At 37.0% G+C, this 14,071-nt stretch overlaps 1 protein-coding gene across 1 annotated transcript; it reads left to right on the top strand.

Annotated features, from left to right (window-relative positions):
• The first annotated feature begins 499 nt into the window (after positions 1–499).
• LOC113340158 (F-box protein CPR1-like) lies at positions 500–4,579 on the top strand. Its single transcript, XM_026585360.1, has 3 exons — positions 500–589; positions 1,118–2,310; positions 4,138–4,579. The coding sequence occupies exons 1-2, from the start codon at positions 500–502 to the stop codon at positions 2,303–2,305; spliced, it is 1,278 nt and encodes a 425-aa protein (XP_026441145.1). The 3' UTR covers positions 2,306–2,310; positions 4,138–4,579.
• Positions 4,580–14,071: the final 9,492 nt, after the last annotated feature.

The following is a 14,071-nucleotide window of genomic DNA, read 5'->3' as shown; positions in this document are numbered from 1 at the left end:
CGAAGATGAAGTCATTTTTTTTTTGCAGATAAACAGAGAATAGTTTGACAAGAAAGAATGATGATTCGACTTCCACTTTGTTTGGATAGATATAGGAGAAATGACAACAGGGTTAACAAAGTTTGTTTCAGAAAGATAAGGAAAATCTTTTAATCGCGGAAAGATAATAACAACATGGACTGTTGGAAAATATTTGGCACTGAAAGAGAATATAGTTGACTTTGTATACGAGAGATTCGCGGTGACTCCCTTTGATTGACTGAGGAGAGTAGTAAGTGCTCTAGAAAATTCCTGCTGAAAGATCGCACCATAACTGTCATGTCGCCAATCAAGGAATTTCAAAATTTGAAAAATTCTTGGCTCCAAAACTTTGAGAGAGTTGACTCGAGTTTGAAGAACAGGAATTATAGGTTGAGATCGAGACTCAGTAGAAATTTTAAAATCACAAAGATGATTTCTAACAAAATACAGGGACATACTGGTTGAATCCATCATGAGAATGACGGTCTGCAAAACTGCCGAAGAAAACGAGATGCATACTGCTGGTGATAAAGATAATAGAGGTGCAATGGGGAAAAGAATAATCCATGTCCAATAATGGATGCCCCATGGTACAAAGTTGGATGAGGCCCTGCAAAAAGATAAGTTGCTCATTAGATGATGCATGATAATAAAAGAGTTAGTAAAACTTAGAAACAAGCGACCTAAAATGAAAAGAAGCTAAAAACAAAAGGAAAGAAAAGAAGAGACAGAATAGAAAAGGCTCACACCTGGCGGTTGTTGATAAATTACAAGTGGGCGTCAAATATTGGTTTCTTCCTGGAGTACTGTAAATAAAATGTCTCGCAACGTATCGTAACATTCAACTTCCACTAGAAGTCCAATACACCTACTCCGTGTCGTATCGTATCGTCTACCACTTTTCTTTTTTCAATTTCTTGAACCCTCTTTTCATTTCCCTTTCTCATCTCGCAGCAGCAAAAATGAGCATTTCATCTCGTAACAGATCCAAAGTTAAGCAGATAGAAGAATCAAGATCGCTGTTGTTAAATCTTCCGGAAGAAGTCCATGATGAGATCTTTCTGAAGTTACCAGCGAAATCCATCTTATCATCTAGGTGTGTATATGTAAGCTTTTCTACAATCTACTTTCTAAACCTAATTATATAAAAAATCATGTCAATCGCACTAATCAAAGCAAGAACAACAACCCTAAACTCTTGTGTTTCTTTAATGGTAATCCCCCTAAGATTTATTCTGCACCTATAGATTATGCTTCAATTTCATCGTCATCTTCATCCTCTTTATCATGTAAATTTGATAGAGCTGTTCTGATAAATTACCCATTTGAATCCAAAAAAACTTATCGGCACAACTTTTTGGGTTCATGTAATGGAATAATTTGCTTAAAGATTCGTAGTCATGATGCTGGAGAAGAAGGGTTGACGGCTGATTATTTCTATGTTATTTTGAACCTGCTAACAAGAGAATACAAGAGTTTTAAAGAACCCCAATCTGTTGTTGAGCTTAAAAGTCGTGGTTACAAAGTCACCTACGGATTTGGTTATGATAAAAACATTGATGACTACAAACTAGTAATAATATTTGATTTTAAAGAAGGTGGATGGTTCAGATTTTATGTTTACACTGTGAAATCAGATTCATGGAATATTGTTCAGCGCAACTTCAATTACTCATTTGGTGTTCTCTGTGAAGAAGTATCTCAATATTATAGTGCTGGTAAAGGATATCATGGTGTATTTTTCAAAGAAGCTCTTCATTGGTTGGGAAGTATTGTCACCGAAAAAAACTCGTCCCATGTTATTGTCACTTTTAATATGAGCACTGAGACAATGGTGGATATGCCATTGCCTGAAAACGGGATGCCACCTATAGATTTTCAAGGGGAAATGTACTCAAATTTGGGAGTGTGGGGAGACTGCATTTGTATAGCTTGTATTTGGGGATCAGTTAAAATTGATGTGTGGGTGATGCACGAGTATGGAGTAAAAGAATCTTGGAATAAAAAGTATACCACTACCACAACCCAAGTACACGGGCCATGTATTCCATATTGGCAGCTGCTATGGTGTTTTGACAATGGAGAAATTCTAGTAGAAAACTGTCGCAGGCATTTGCTTTTATATCATCCAGCAAATGAAAGCGTTAGATCAGTTGTGGTTCGTGATATTACTATGAAAAATAATCGAGAGAGCTATGTGGAGAGCATAGTCTCACTAAACTCTGGTACTTATCTAAAGAAACGAATTACAGATGGGATCATGAAGAATTCCAATCGAATATAGTTAAGGTAAAATCATTACATGCTACCCTTTTTTTCTTTTCAGATGTTTTTTTTTTTGAATCTGCAACTACAATTCCACTTTAGTTATTTGTGTTCCACAACATTTTGAGGCTTTCTGTGTTTAATTTGATTTTGGGTACATTGAGTGTATACTGTGGAGCTTTTTGGTAATAGATTTTGCTTGTTGGTATCTTTTGGTGGGATAGCCAGTGGGTGGGTAACTTAAAACTTGTGTGGGTTTCCAACACAAGATCCTATAACTCTGACCATTTTGTCCATTTCAATCTTGTGTGTTGTTTACAAAATTACAATGCTCTAAATGTGAGGCCCACCTTCTAAGGGTGATTTAGAACCATAATGTCTAGCTATAGAAAACAGAGCTGTTCTACATATACTGATCACCTAATGGTGAAGCTTATATGCGACTAGCTTTAGAAAAACATGTTTTGTCTAACTAAGAAGAGCATGACAAGGTACACATGTCTAATGTGACCCACTAATGAGCCTTATAGCATCTCTATTTTTCTAAACCTGTATCTTCTTGTTACTGATTGTCTGTTTCTTTGGTGCATAAGAGAACTTCCAGCAGTTTGTTTTCTCTTCATTAATCATTGTTTCGCAATTCTGTATATTTTTTTTATCAAATGTGACATTAGAATTTTCGAAATTCATGCTGAACATCAAAAAATTTTCATACACCACTTAACGTTCTAAGGTTGCTCATTGTTTGGTTCCGTTTAAATAGAGAAAGAGCTTGAAATGTCTCTTAGATTCATTGATGCAGTAGCCCTTACCTGTTATTGCAGGGGAAATATCATATTTTTTTCTTTTTATATTTTGATGTTTTAGGAACTGTCAAACTAGTTTGAATGATTCAGAGTTTCAGATTGTCTTTTTAGTTTTTTTTCTGTTGTAATTTAATGATTTCTGTATCTGGTTGTTTATTTGGATTTTCGAAAAAAAAATGTTATGCACCAGCCATTAATGTTACTCCTATTTTGACAAGGTCTCACTCTACGCAATGGTTTTATACTCCAGTGCTAGCAAGATTGAAAACCAGAATGGGTGCGAACTTTGGCCCAACCTCATTGTTTGCAGTTATTTGTGAACTATTTCCATCTTATGAGTTTCCAATAGTTAAACTAGCATCACTAGATGTCAGTGTAACTAGATGTTTCAATAAGCTCTATCCTTTCACTCTCCCCAAATTGCTTTGTCAACGGCCAGAAGATAGTGCATGTACTTGTGTAATTGGTATTCATATTACTGCAGGTAGTAACATGGAATCTGCACTTCTAACTTTCATTGTGAGTTTTGCCAAACAATTTTTTTTTGTCCCCTCCTGGTAGAATTTCTGGCTCCGCCCTGGGCCAGACAGAAATGAATGATCAATAGACATGGAATTAAACTGTTTTGTTTGCTATGAATTTTTTTCTTTCAGAAATGTGCGCTTACCGATTTTCCTGCTTTAAGATTAACAAGTTCAAAATTAAATGATATATGTATGCGTAGGTCATTCTGATTCTTATAGCAAGTTGAAAACAATGTGTATATGTAATGTTGTATATCTAGCATACCTGCATATGATTATAAGCCTTCAAATCTGAGAACAGTTTAGTCATTAAGGTCCATGTTGCAATTAGTTAGAATCTCAGTGTGCACACTTTTGCCGTGATACAATAGGCAAAGCCATGCTATAAAAACATTTTCATTTAGATACTTTTATGAGATGTATCATTTGCAATTGTCATTGGGTTTGTTTCCTTTTTCTTAATTTCTCATTATTTAACTGTTCATGTATTATACTCAATTAATTCAGTTTACTATTTTCAGATGAATAGGTAATGTCGGAGAGAAGGCTCTGAGATATCTTTATAACAGACACCACAACAATGAATGCCAGTAACTTTACACCGAATCTTTTCTTGTTTGAGCAATGGTCCATAAAGGTTTTTGCCAGTGAAGAAGTTTACCGTATTTTGGAGTTTCAAAATGCTACCGTGTGAAGCTGCAAATAGCCTGATCTTCACCTAGTTCAGTACGTTATATATTAGACTAGTTTGAATTTCCTTTTCTGTGTTATGTGACCTTGTGTAGTTGCTTTGAGTCTGGAGACAGCCTACTTAGTAGTTAAACCGAACCTTTAAATATGTATATGTTGTTGAAGCTGATATTCCTGTTGGGAAAACTTTAATAGGTACCTAAGTGATTAGATGATGGTGTCTTTTTTGTGTTTCTCTTAATCCAATAGATATTCGTAGTGTTGGCTAGTTGATGTTTGAATCTGTTCTAATGAAGAAACTAAAGTGATGCCCATGGAGTCTGTCTGTATCAGGTACGTTCATGAACCTGGTAAATCGGACAGACAACCTTCTAATTGGAATCTTCATACTTTATAGCAACTGTAATGTGATTAGAATAACAAAAATAACAATAGATTGGAGTTGGAACTTTTTCCTTCTGTTTCATCGTTCGCCTTGCTTTTGGAAGCTGAGCAAATTTAGAACCATGCGCAGTTCATTGTACTTGCCTACCACCAATTAACATATGCAGCTGAACACCCAGAGGAGAAAAAGAATAGAGAAAAAAAAAGAGATTTGACATTACATTTTCCGTAACGGTAGACCATTTGTATCCAGTGGAGCAACGAGATTGAATTTTATGTAAGGCATACAAACTTAACATTAACAATTTTATTCTCTCAACATAATAAGTAAACAGGAGTTAAAACTGATTAACAAGCTTTATACTATTAGCTCAGCTAAAGGATTTGGCCAAGAAGTATATGCATCGTCTTTAGTTCTCGTAGTCGTTGTGTTATATAGCATTAAACTGGAGTTACCGGAAGAAACTAGTTTCAATTCATTCTCAGAATTCCGAAGACTAACTGACACCTCCTGTAGTTTTTGGTGCAGTCGAGTTGATATTAATGGCAGTACTAGAATTGCATTATACCTGAATGGCTCCATCACATGTTGCCCAAACTTACCAAATAACCGCTTAATGCATCCAAGCTGCGGGACACTAAAGTAATCCTTATATGTATTAGGCTGATTGAGTTATCATCATCAATCTTCTCCAGCAGTTCCTCTGCACGCTCGATCGTACTTGATAAAATGTCGCGTTCGACTCTCTTATCTTCACATTTAAACAAATTTTCATCATAAACACTGTGTTTAAAGTATTCTGAACTTGTCTCCGTATTCTTTTTTGGTTCATAGTGCGGTACTTCATCATCTCCAGGATCTGTACTAATTCCGCTTGCAAATAAACATATCTGATTATTCTTTCTTGTGGAGCGCTTGTAACTTGGATTCACATCTTTAGTTTCTAAAAGGCGAGCAATCATAGATTTGGGTTCCTCAATTAGTCTCCTCCTTTTTGATGTGGAAGCCTCAAAGTCTGGCCGTTTTCCCCTCTCATCCTTTTCGCAGTCTCCGCTTTTATCAGATTTATTCTCAGTACTCTTCATTGTTCTGCGTGATATATCTTCGTTCTCTGGATACGTAAAGCCAGTCAAAGCTTGCAATTCATCTTTTGAAATTCTCCTGATGTGATAAAGATATAAACACTTCAAGAACTGCTTGTACTCATCAGGACTTCGTAACGACGTCTTGGCTTTCTGGAAGGAACTGTATTCTTGATGAAATACTGCTGCTTCATCATCATCATGACCGTCAGCTTGATCAACTGCTACGGCGTATTCATATCCTTGAGGCAAGAAAGGTTTGAATTTGGAAAGAAGTTTTGAATGGCGTTTAAATATCTGTTTGATCCTTTCTGACAGAACAGTGTACTTCAGATGAAACTCAACCGTGTTGGAATCGAGTCTTCGCAGGTCTTTGAATTTTTCCATGAGTTGAGAGAATTCATTGTATTTTGGTGTTTGCTGCACATCATGCACGTAATCAACGCAGTATTCTCTTCTTGGATTTGTTCTTTTCATCATCATCTTCTTCTTCTTCTCAACAACTGACACAAATTAATCAACTTTTTAATGACAGATAGAGAACGCTAATCAAGAGACATGGAGAGTTCACCGTTGAAGATTGATTGTGGTGTTGACGAGAGCATATATAAAGTTTTTGAGATGTTTTACTAGAATTAGGTTTAGTATTCCCAAATATAGGGTTAAACGAGTTTACGTGGGACTTCTATTGCAACATTGTAGTTGCTGGAAATCCCACGACTACACCCTAATAAGAATCTACGAAGTAATCTAAGAAACCAGGATGAAATATTTAAAATCTTTTATTAAAACTTAAAACAAATACAAAGAAGATGAGATGAAACCATGATGAAATAACTTTCTCTCACCTAAATATCCTATCTCAGCTCACCAAAAGGATCTCTCCCTCGTACAATGGTGGTTGGTTCCTTTTATAGGAGTTTACATAGTGGAGGACAGCTAATAAAGCCCCTATTTTCAGATTTGATGTGCGTCAAAGTCGCCTGGACATTTATATTACTGCACGGATTCTTCACTGCCGCATAGATCTTCACACTTTTATCGTGACCTAGTGACATCATCAAGTTTGTCATCCTGGATATATAATGTGTGTCCTTATTCGCGCACCACTAAATGTATTAATTCGCGTAACTAATGAGTGTGCGGTATTTTTCACCCACATTTTGCCTCTTCTCGTATCGTTCATCTTTTCATATTCCTTTTGACTGACAATATTCCTTTTCATATTCCTTTTACTTTTTCCGTACCCGTTCATCTTTTCATATTCCTTTTGACTGACAATATTCCGAGATCTCGGCATGACTATTCCCACGTGTTGACTTCACCACTCATCATTCGACATGTCTGTGTAGGATCTGACAACCGTCTCTTCGTATTTATCTTGTCATTAATGCGTCCGTAAAATGAGATATCTCGAGAAAGGAGCCATGATCCTTTATATACTCAAGTACGCTCTCTTCTTCATTTTTTTACTCTTTCTCTACTTTTCCGTTCTCTGCAACTTTTATTGTTCAGTTGTTCTTCAGTTTTGTCCAATTTTTGATTGATTATCATACTCTACTTCGCGCTTTCTTTCCATCTTTAACCAATTTTTCTATCTTCGTCTTACTTTTTCTCGGTTTTGAACTCTATTTTTCATTATCATGTTCTTCTTGATCATTTTGATCCTGATCATCTTGATTAAATCCCTCTCGTCTTCCATTCCCATTCTAAAAATGCACTTAAACTAGGTTGGAAGAATGTTAAAGAGTTCAAGAGATTAAAGGCTGAATTCGAGCATAGAGGTTTTACATTATCCATTCCTCCTGGATCAGAATCTACTTCTTCATATGAATATTTCTAGGTTGCAAATGGGTATATAGAATTAAACTGAAATCAGATGGCACTATTGATAGATTTAAGTCCAGATTAGTGGCTTTAGGTTACAATCAGCAAGATGGAGTTGATTACACTGAAACATTTAGTCTTGTAGTTAAATTTACTACAGTAAGAGCTGTTTTGGTGTTGGCTGTTTCTCATAATTGGAGCATCAAGCAATTAGATGTATCAAATGCATTCTTACGTGGTTCCTTAAATGAAGATGTTTACATGGCTCAACCACAAGGTTTCATTTATCCTATTCATCCAGATTATGTGTGTAAGTTGAAGAAGAGTTTATATGGATTGAAACAGGCTCCAAGAGCCTGGTTTGATAGATTTAGCAATTTCTTGGTCAAGCTTGGTTTTGCCAGGTTAATTTGTGACTATTCTATGTTTATATATACTTCAAATTCTTCAGTGATGATTCTATTACTGTATGTGGATGATATTATTTTGACTGGTAATGATGATGCTCTTATGAATAAATTGGTTACTTCTTTAAGTGATGAGTTTTCCATGAAGCATTTAGGTGATCTAAGTTATTTTTTGGGGAATGAAGTTGCAAGAACAGATGATTCTTTCCGCCGGGATTCTTCCAATCTAACTGGTGTATTGTTAAAGATGATGTCATTAATATGGTGCAGTCTTTCTTCCGTATAGGTAAATTGCTAAAGAAGATATACAAGACAAACCTTTGTCTTATCCCCAAGTGCAAGCTTCCACAAACTACATGAGCTTACAGTCCAATTGCGTTGTACAACTCGACATATAAATTGATAACGAAGATCATGGCTAATCGAGTGAAGACACAACTGGAGAAGATTATATCGCATATGCAAGCTGCATATGTACCTGGCAGACAGATCGACGATAACATAACTCTTACTCAAGAGTTGATTCATTGCATGAAGAGAAATAAATCAAAAAAAAATCCATGACTCTAAAACTCGATATGTCAAAGGCATTTGATCGAGTAGAGTGGTGCTTTCTGAACAAGGTTATGCAAAGACTTGGCTTCAACAACAAGTAGTGTGAACTAATTCAAGAGTGTGTCAGCACTAGTGAAATACACATTCTTTTAAATGGAGCTCCTTGTCATCCTTTTAAACCCACAAAGAGAATACGGCAAGGAGACCCAATCTCAGCATATATTTTTTTTGCTAACAATGGAGGTCTTGATGAGTGCCTAATATTGTATATATTTATCCCTTTTTGTTGGCATTTAACTCATCTTTTGTGCATTAATTCTACATTTTATCCCATATTCTGTATTTTCATTGTTTTCAAGAATAAATATTTTTATTAATTAATTTTGCATTTTTAGGTAATAAATAAAGTCTGGATGACTTGCGGAGCAAAAAGAGCAGAAAAGTAGTGAAAAGCCGGGAGAAATCATGCAAGGAAGCCGCGAAGAATGGTGCGCACAACCTCATTTTCTACACACAAAAACGCCTCCGTTCTCAGCCATCAGATTAGTTCTCAGAAGCATCCGACGGTCGCTCCTTCATAGAGCATCAAAATCTGAAGTCTCTGCCAAGCACCACAGCGCTGAAATTCCAAGCCTTCAGATTAGATGGTAGTTGAATCCAACGGCTGCTCCCTTGCTGTTCATCAAAGTTTGATATCTCCGCCTTACACTACAGCACCTAACCTAATCTAGCGCCGTTCGTTTCGTTGTATCCCTTCATCCGACGGTCGCTCCTCGCTTGCCTCCGCATCACCGTCCGATCTACCTACCAGATCCACATCCCACGGCTAAGCTTCGCGAAACATCAAAATCTTTATCCCTGCCTCACACCTTAATACCCAAATACCTAATACCCTTCTTCCCAAAACAGTCGACCTCTCCTCCATCACTTCTCCACAGCAGAGCCTTCCCCTTCCACCTGCTCCACCTTACCCTGCTGCAAAACCACCTCTCCCTACAACTGTCGCCACCACCTTCTCCCTGCCACAGCCACCCTAGTTCCGCCACCATCATCACCCTATCGACCAACAACCAAAACCCATCATTCTAGCCCTTTATCCCATCAACTTATTACCTAACCTAAACCCTAGGTTATGGGTTGATGGATTAACGTGTGCTAGAGAAGCAATTGATGCATGGAGGTGATACAGGAGAACAAGTGGAAGCATGGGTCGAAGATGGAATGGTCTCATCACATCAAATCAGGTTACAAAATCGATCCCTAGGTCACTGTTGAAAATTAGGGTTTCGTAAATTAGGGTTCTTCATTTTTGGGTATAAATAGAGGGGGTGTTGTATGTGTAGAAGGTGTTCTTGGACTAGCCAAGTTACCAATTAGGTTTAATTTTAGTTTGTAAATTTTTAATTTCAAAATCAATTTAGGGTTTATGTTTAATTTTCAATTTCAATTTCCTGCTTCAATTTCAGTTATGTTCATGTCTACTATGTTCTGTTGATGTTACTGTTAATCCTGTTGCTCCCTGTTAGTGTTAGTTTATCATGTTAGGTTAAATTAATTCCTGTTTATGTTTCTGTTAATGTGTTTATTTTCATATCCTGTTGATGATCCTGTTAATTTGTTAATGCTCCTGTTATGTTAAACTTGCTGTTAGTTTGATGGAATGCTAGGCTAGATACCTTTGAAGCATTGAACTGATTGTGCAATGGAAGAAATCAGTGCTCATAGCAAGCTGATTATCTTGCCATTCTATTTGTGTATGCTTAGGTTGCACTGTTGATTGAGCATTGGGAGAAATTAGTGCTCATAGCAAGCTAATTCTCTTCCCATTCTTTTAGTATGCCTGTATTCTTGCCTTAGTTTTGCTCCATGTTAGCTTCACCATCCCCCCTGCCTTAGGCTAATTGCCTTTGTGTCACTTTCACTTTGCTCCATTTTGTTTTGTTTTTGTTCTCTGTTTTGTTGCTGTTTAGTTTTTAATCTGTTTAGTCTTTGCTGTTTTTGCCAATCTTTTGTTCTCTGGTTTGCTTCCAATTTGGCCTAGAGCCACTGTTTACCACTCCTTGTGCTGCTGCTGCATTGCTGCCTTTTTCTTCTACTGCTGCAGCTGCTGCTGCAACCCTTGCTGCATTGTTTTCCCTTCCCCTACAGTTGCTGTTGCTGTTGCTTTTGCCCTGCAGCTGCTGTGCAGCACTTGTGCTGCTGCCTTCCTTTCTCTTGCTGCTGCTGGTGCTCCTAGGCCTGCTACCTGGTGCTGCCACTCCACTTCTCCTGCCAAGCCAAGTTCAGTTCCTCAAAGGCCCAAAGGCCCAGATCCTTGACTGAATCCAAAAGCCCAGAGCACAACTTGGGCTCATCAGAAGACCAAAACAAAAGCCCAAGGTTTAGTTTACTGAGGCCCATTTCATTAAGGCTCAAAGCCCAGTTTATTAAGGCCCAACCACAGTTTAGGTTAAGGTTAAAAGCCCAATTCAGTCAACTGTGGGCTTAATCAAAAGCCTAAGTTTAAGGCCAAAGCCCATTCACACTTCAAAGACTAACTGAGCCCAAGCTCAGTTCATTGTATTGTTATCAAACCCATTAGTACTCAAAGCCCAATTTAAGCCAAAAGGCTTCATAGCCCAATAGCAATTTAGGAACCCAATTAGCTAGAAAACTCCAAACACTCCCGATCTCTGTGGATCGACCCGTACTTGCACGAGCTACAACTGACGACCGTGCACTTGCGGTATTACTGTAGGCCCCCGTTTTTATTGCGCATAATTTTATACATATCTCCGGGGACTGCCAAGTTTTTGGCCGGGGATAATTTTTAGGACCTTTTCAAAGCCTACCAAGTTTTTGGCGCCGCTGCCGGGGATTGGTGCTGTGTTTTATCTGTGTTTTTCTTTAGCTATTTTGTATTTCATTTCATAGCATTTGCATCTGCATCTGCTTCATTTCATTTGCTGTTGGACCTGCTGTTCTGAACCTGTTTTTCCTCTGCTGGGACGCCACCAAGGAAAAGAACCAAAACCCAACTGGGTTTTTGCAACAATATCAGAGCAGCTGGGCTGTGCTAAAAAGGTAAGCCTAAACCCATTCCATTGAGAGAACCCAACCTGTGGGCTTCCAAATTTCTTTAATTGTGGGCTTGTAATAATTAACCCAATTTTTTGGGCTTTTTATTTTTCTATTTTGGGTTTGTAATAATTTATTTGTGGGCTTGTTGTTTAATTTGTGGGCTTGTATTTATTTTGTGTGGGCTTGTTTAAATTCTTCCATTGGACTTGTATTTTGGACTCTGGGTTTAAACCCAGCTGAGCTTATAACTGATTGTGGACTTGTATTCCACTCAAAAGTGGACCTCGAAACCAAAGTTTTAAAACAAACGTCGGGCCTTAACCAACTGGGCCAAATTAAACTTTCAAAATTAAAACTTAGTGTTTCGTGGGCCGCAGCCTTCCTTCCATTTCATTAGAGGCTTGCACAGTGGGCTTGCTCCCATTCAAAAACCAAAATTTTATTTTCTTTTTAAAAAAAAATAAAAAAAAAAAAAAATAATAAAAAAAAAAAAATTTCTTTTGCTCCCAATTTTAAAACCAAAATTCTACTTTGCTCCCATTTTTAAACCAAATTTCTTTTATATCCCACCAAAACCAAAATTTTCCCAAAAATCCAAACCCATTAAAAACCAAATAGTGGGCTTTGTGTCTTTTCAAAATGGGCCAACCTCATGCTCTCCATGAATACATGTATCCGTCAATAAAAATTCCATTATCATGTATTATCTTACCTCAAACCAATAACCCTTTTAAAATAAATGCAAGCATGATACAAATACTTCCTATATTTCGAGGGTTCGATTCTGAGAACCCCTATACTCATGTAAGAGAGTTTGAACAAATTTGTCGGACTATGCAACCTGATCATTTGTCCGAAGACTCTCTGAAATTGCGTTTGTTTACATTTTCTTTAAAGGAAAGGGCCAAAACATGGTTTTACGGTTTGAGACCACAATCAATCACCACTTGGGAACAACTCACTAATCAATTTTTCCAAAAATTCTTTCCACATCATAGGACCATCGCTATTCGTCAAAATATCAATTGTTTTGTCCAATTGGATGAGGAAACTGTTTTTCACTATTTTGAACGTTTTAATGATTTGTTGAGTGAATGTCCGCACCATGGAATTGAGAAGTGGAGACTTGTCGTCATCCTCTATGAGGGACTAGACTTTAAATCTCGAACCATGGTTGAATCTATGTGTAATGGTGAGTTTATTGATAAATCTGTGGATGATGCATGGAATTTTTTTGCCGAGATTGCAGAGAAAACCCATCAATGGGAATCCGTTAGGGAAACAGGAACAACACCACATGATATGAGTCACTCCCATGAATTAGAGTTTTATTCTTGTAATAGCTCCGACCTTAGGATTGAAAATTATCCTAGATTGCAAAATTCCTATCATGATGATGATGATGATTATGATGTTATGTTAGAAGAACATGTCTATACTGAAAATGTTATGGAACCTTTGGGTTCAAATACATTAGGCTTCTCTGCCCCGACCTTAATGCATGATATTTCTTCTAGTATTCCATGTGATGTTTCCCCTGATGTGCCGATACACGAAAATAAATCTGTTGATGATGTTAATAATTCTGATTGTGATCTTGCCAATGTGATTGATGATTGTGAGCATGATGTGACATGTGTAGATGAGTTAGAAGATTTTGATTTGATTGATAATGATATGCCTATTCTTCTACCTAAGTCACAATCTGATGGCCTTCCACCCAACCTAGATTTGGTTTGTACCAATATTGTAAAACCAATTTTTCTGAAAATTCCTAATCTAGGATTGGAACTGTGTGCCTCCCAAGTCCTCTTGGACTATTTTGCTTCAAAATATAACACTTTTAAAGAGCCACAGTTGGAAATTGCATGTTTTCCCATCCCGAAAACAGTCCATTATGAGTTAGACCTTTTGAATCCTGAACCCCTAAAATTGTCAGATTTTGTGCTTAAAAGTAAACCTGTTGAAAAATTTTGGTTTAGGGGTGATTCATTCCGTTTTTCACTCTCACTCCCATTTAAGTCCAATTTTAGTGTTTTGAAACTTCCTTTGTCTCTACACTTTTTCTTTTGGGTTGATCCTCAACTCTTTAGATTGTTAGTGTATGGTGAATTTTTTGTATATAATCCAGTAGATAAAATTTCTTAAAAAACCCTTTTGTTCCTTTTGTATATATTTTGCTAATCCAATATGATCTCGGCTGAAATATGTTGGATTTTTTGCCTTGAATAACGGAGTTTTAATTCTGCTTTCGCCGAAATCGGGTATTCTCTCTTTTACTCTACTCAGCATGTCCCTTTCCATATTGTTTTAATTCTTTCCATATTTTGAAACATTGAGGACAATGTTTAGTTTAGGTTTGGGGGTATAGAGTAGATCCACGATAATATGCCATAATTGAAAACGAACTCCTTCTTCTTTTTGAAAAAATTGAAAAATTCCAAAAAAA

This window comes from Papaver somniferum, unplaced genomic scaffold, assembly GCF_003573695.1.
Source record: "Papaver somniferum cultivar HN1 unplaced genomic scaffold, ASM357369v1 unplaced-scaffold_21, whole genome shotgun sequence".
Lineage (NCBI taxonomy): Eukaryota > Viridiplantae > Streptophyta > Magnoliopsida > Ranunculales > Papaveraceae > Papaver > Papaver somniferum.
The sequence above is the reverse complement of the archived record's forward strand: the minus strand, read 5'-3'. Positions and strand labels throughout refer to the sequence as shown.

Excerpts from the sequence above, each read along its gene's own strand:
- LOC113340158 (XM_026585360.1), top strand. The coding sequence starts at position 500 with ATGACGGTCTGCAAAACTGCCGAAGAAAACGAGATGCATACTGCTGGT. Across the intron at positions 590-1,117 it reads TGGGGAAAAGAATAATCCAT|GTGTGTATATGTAAGCTTTT; the intron begins GTCCAATAATGG and ends CTTATCATCTAG.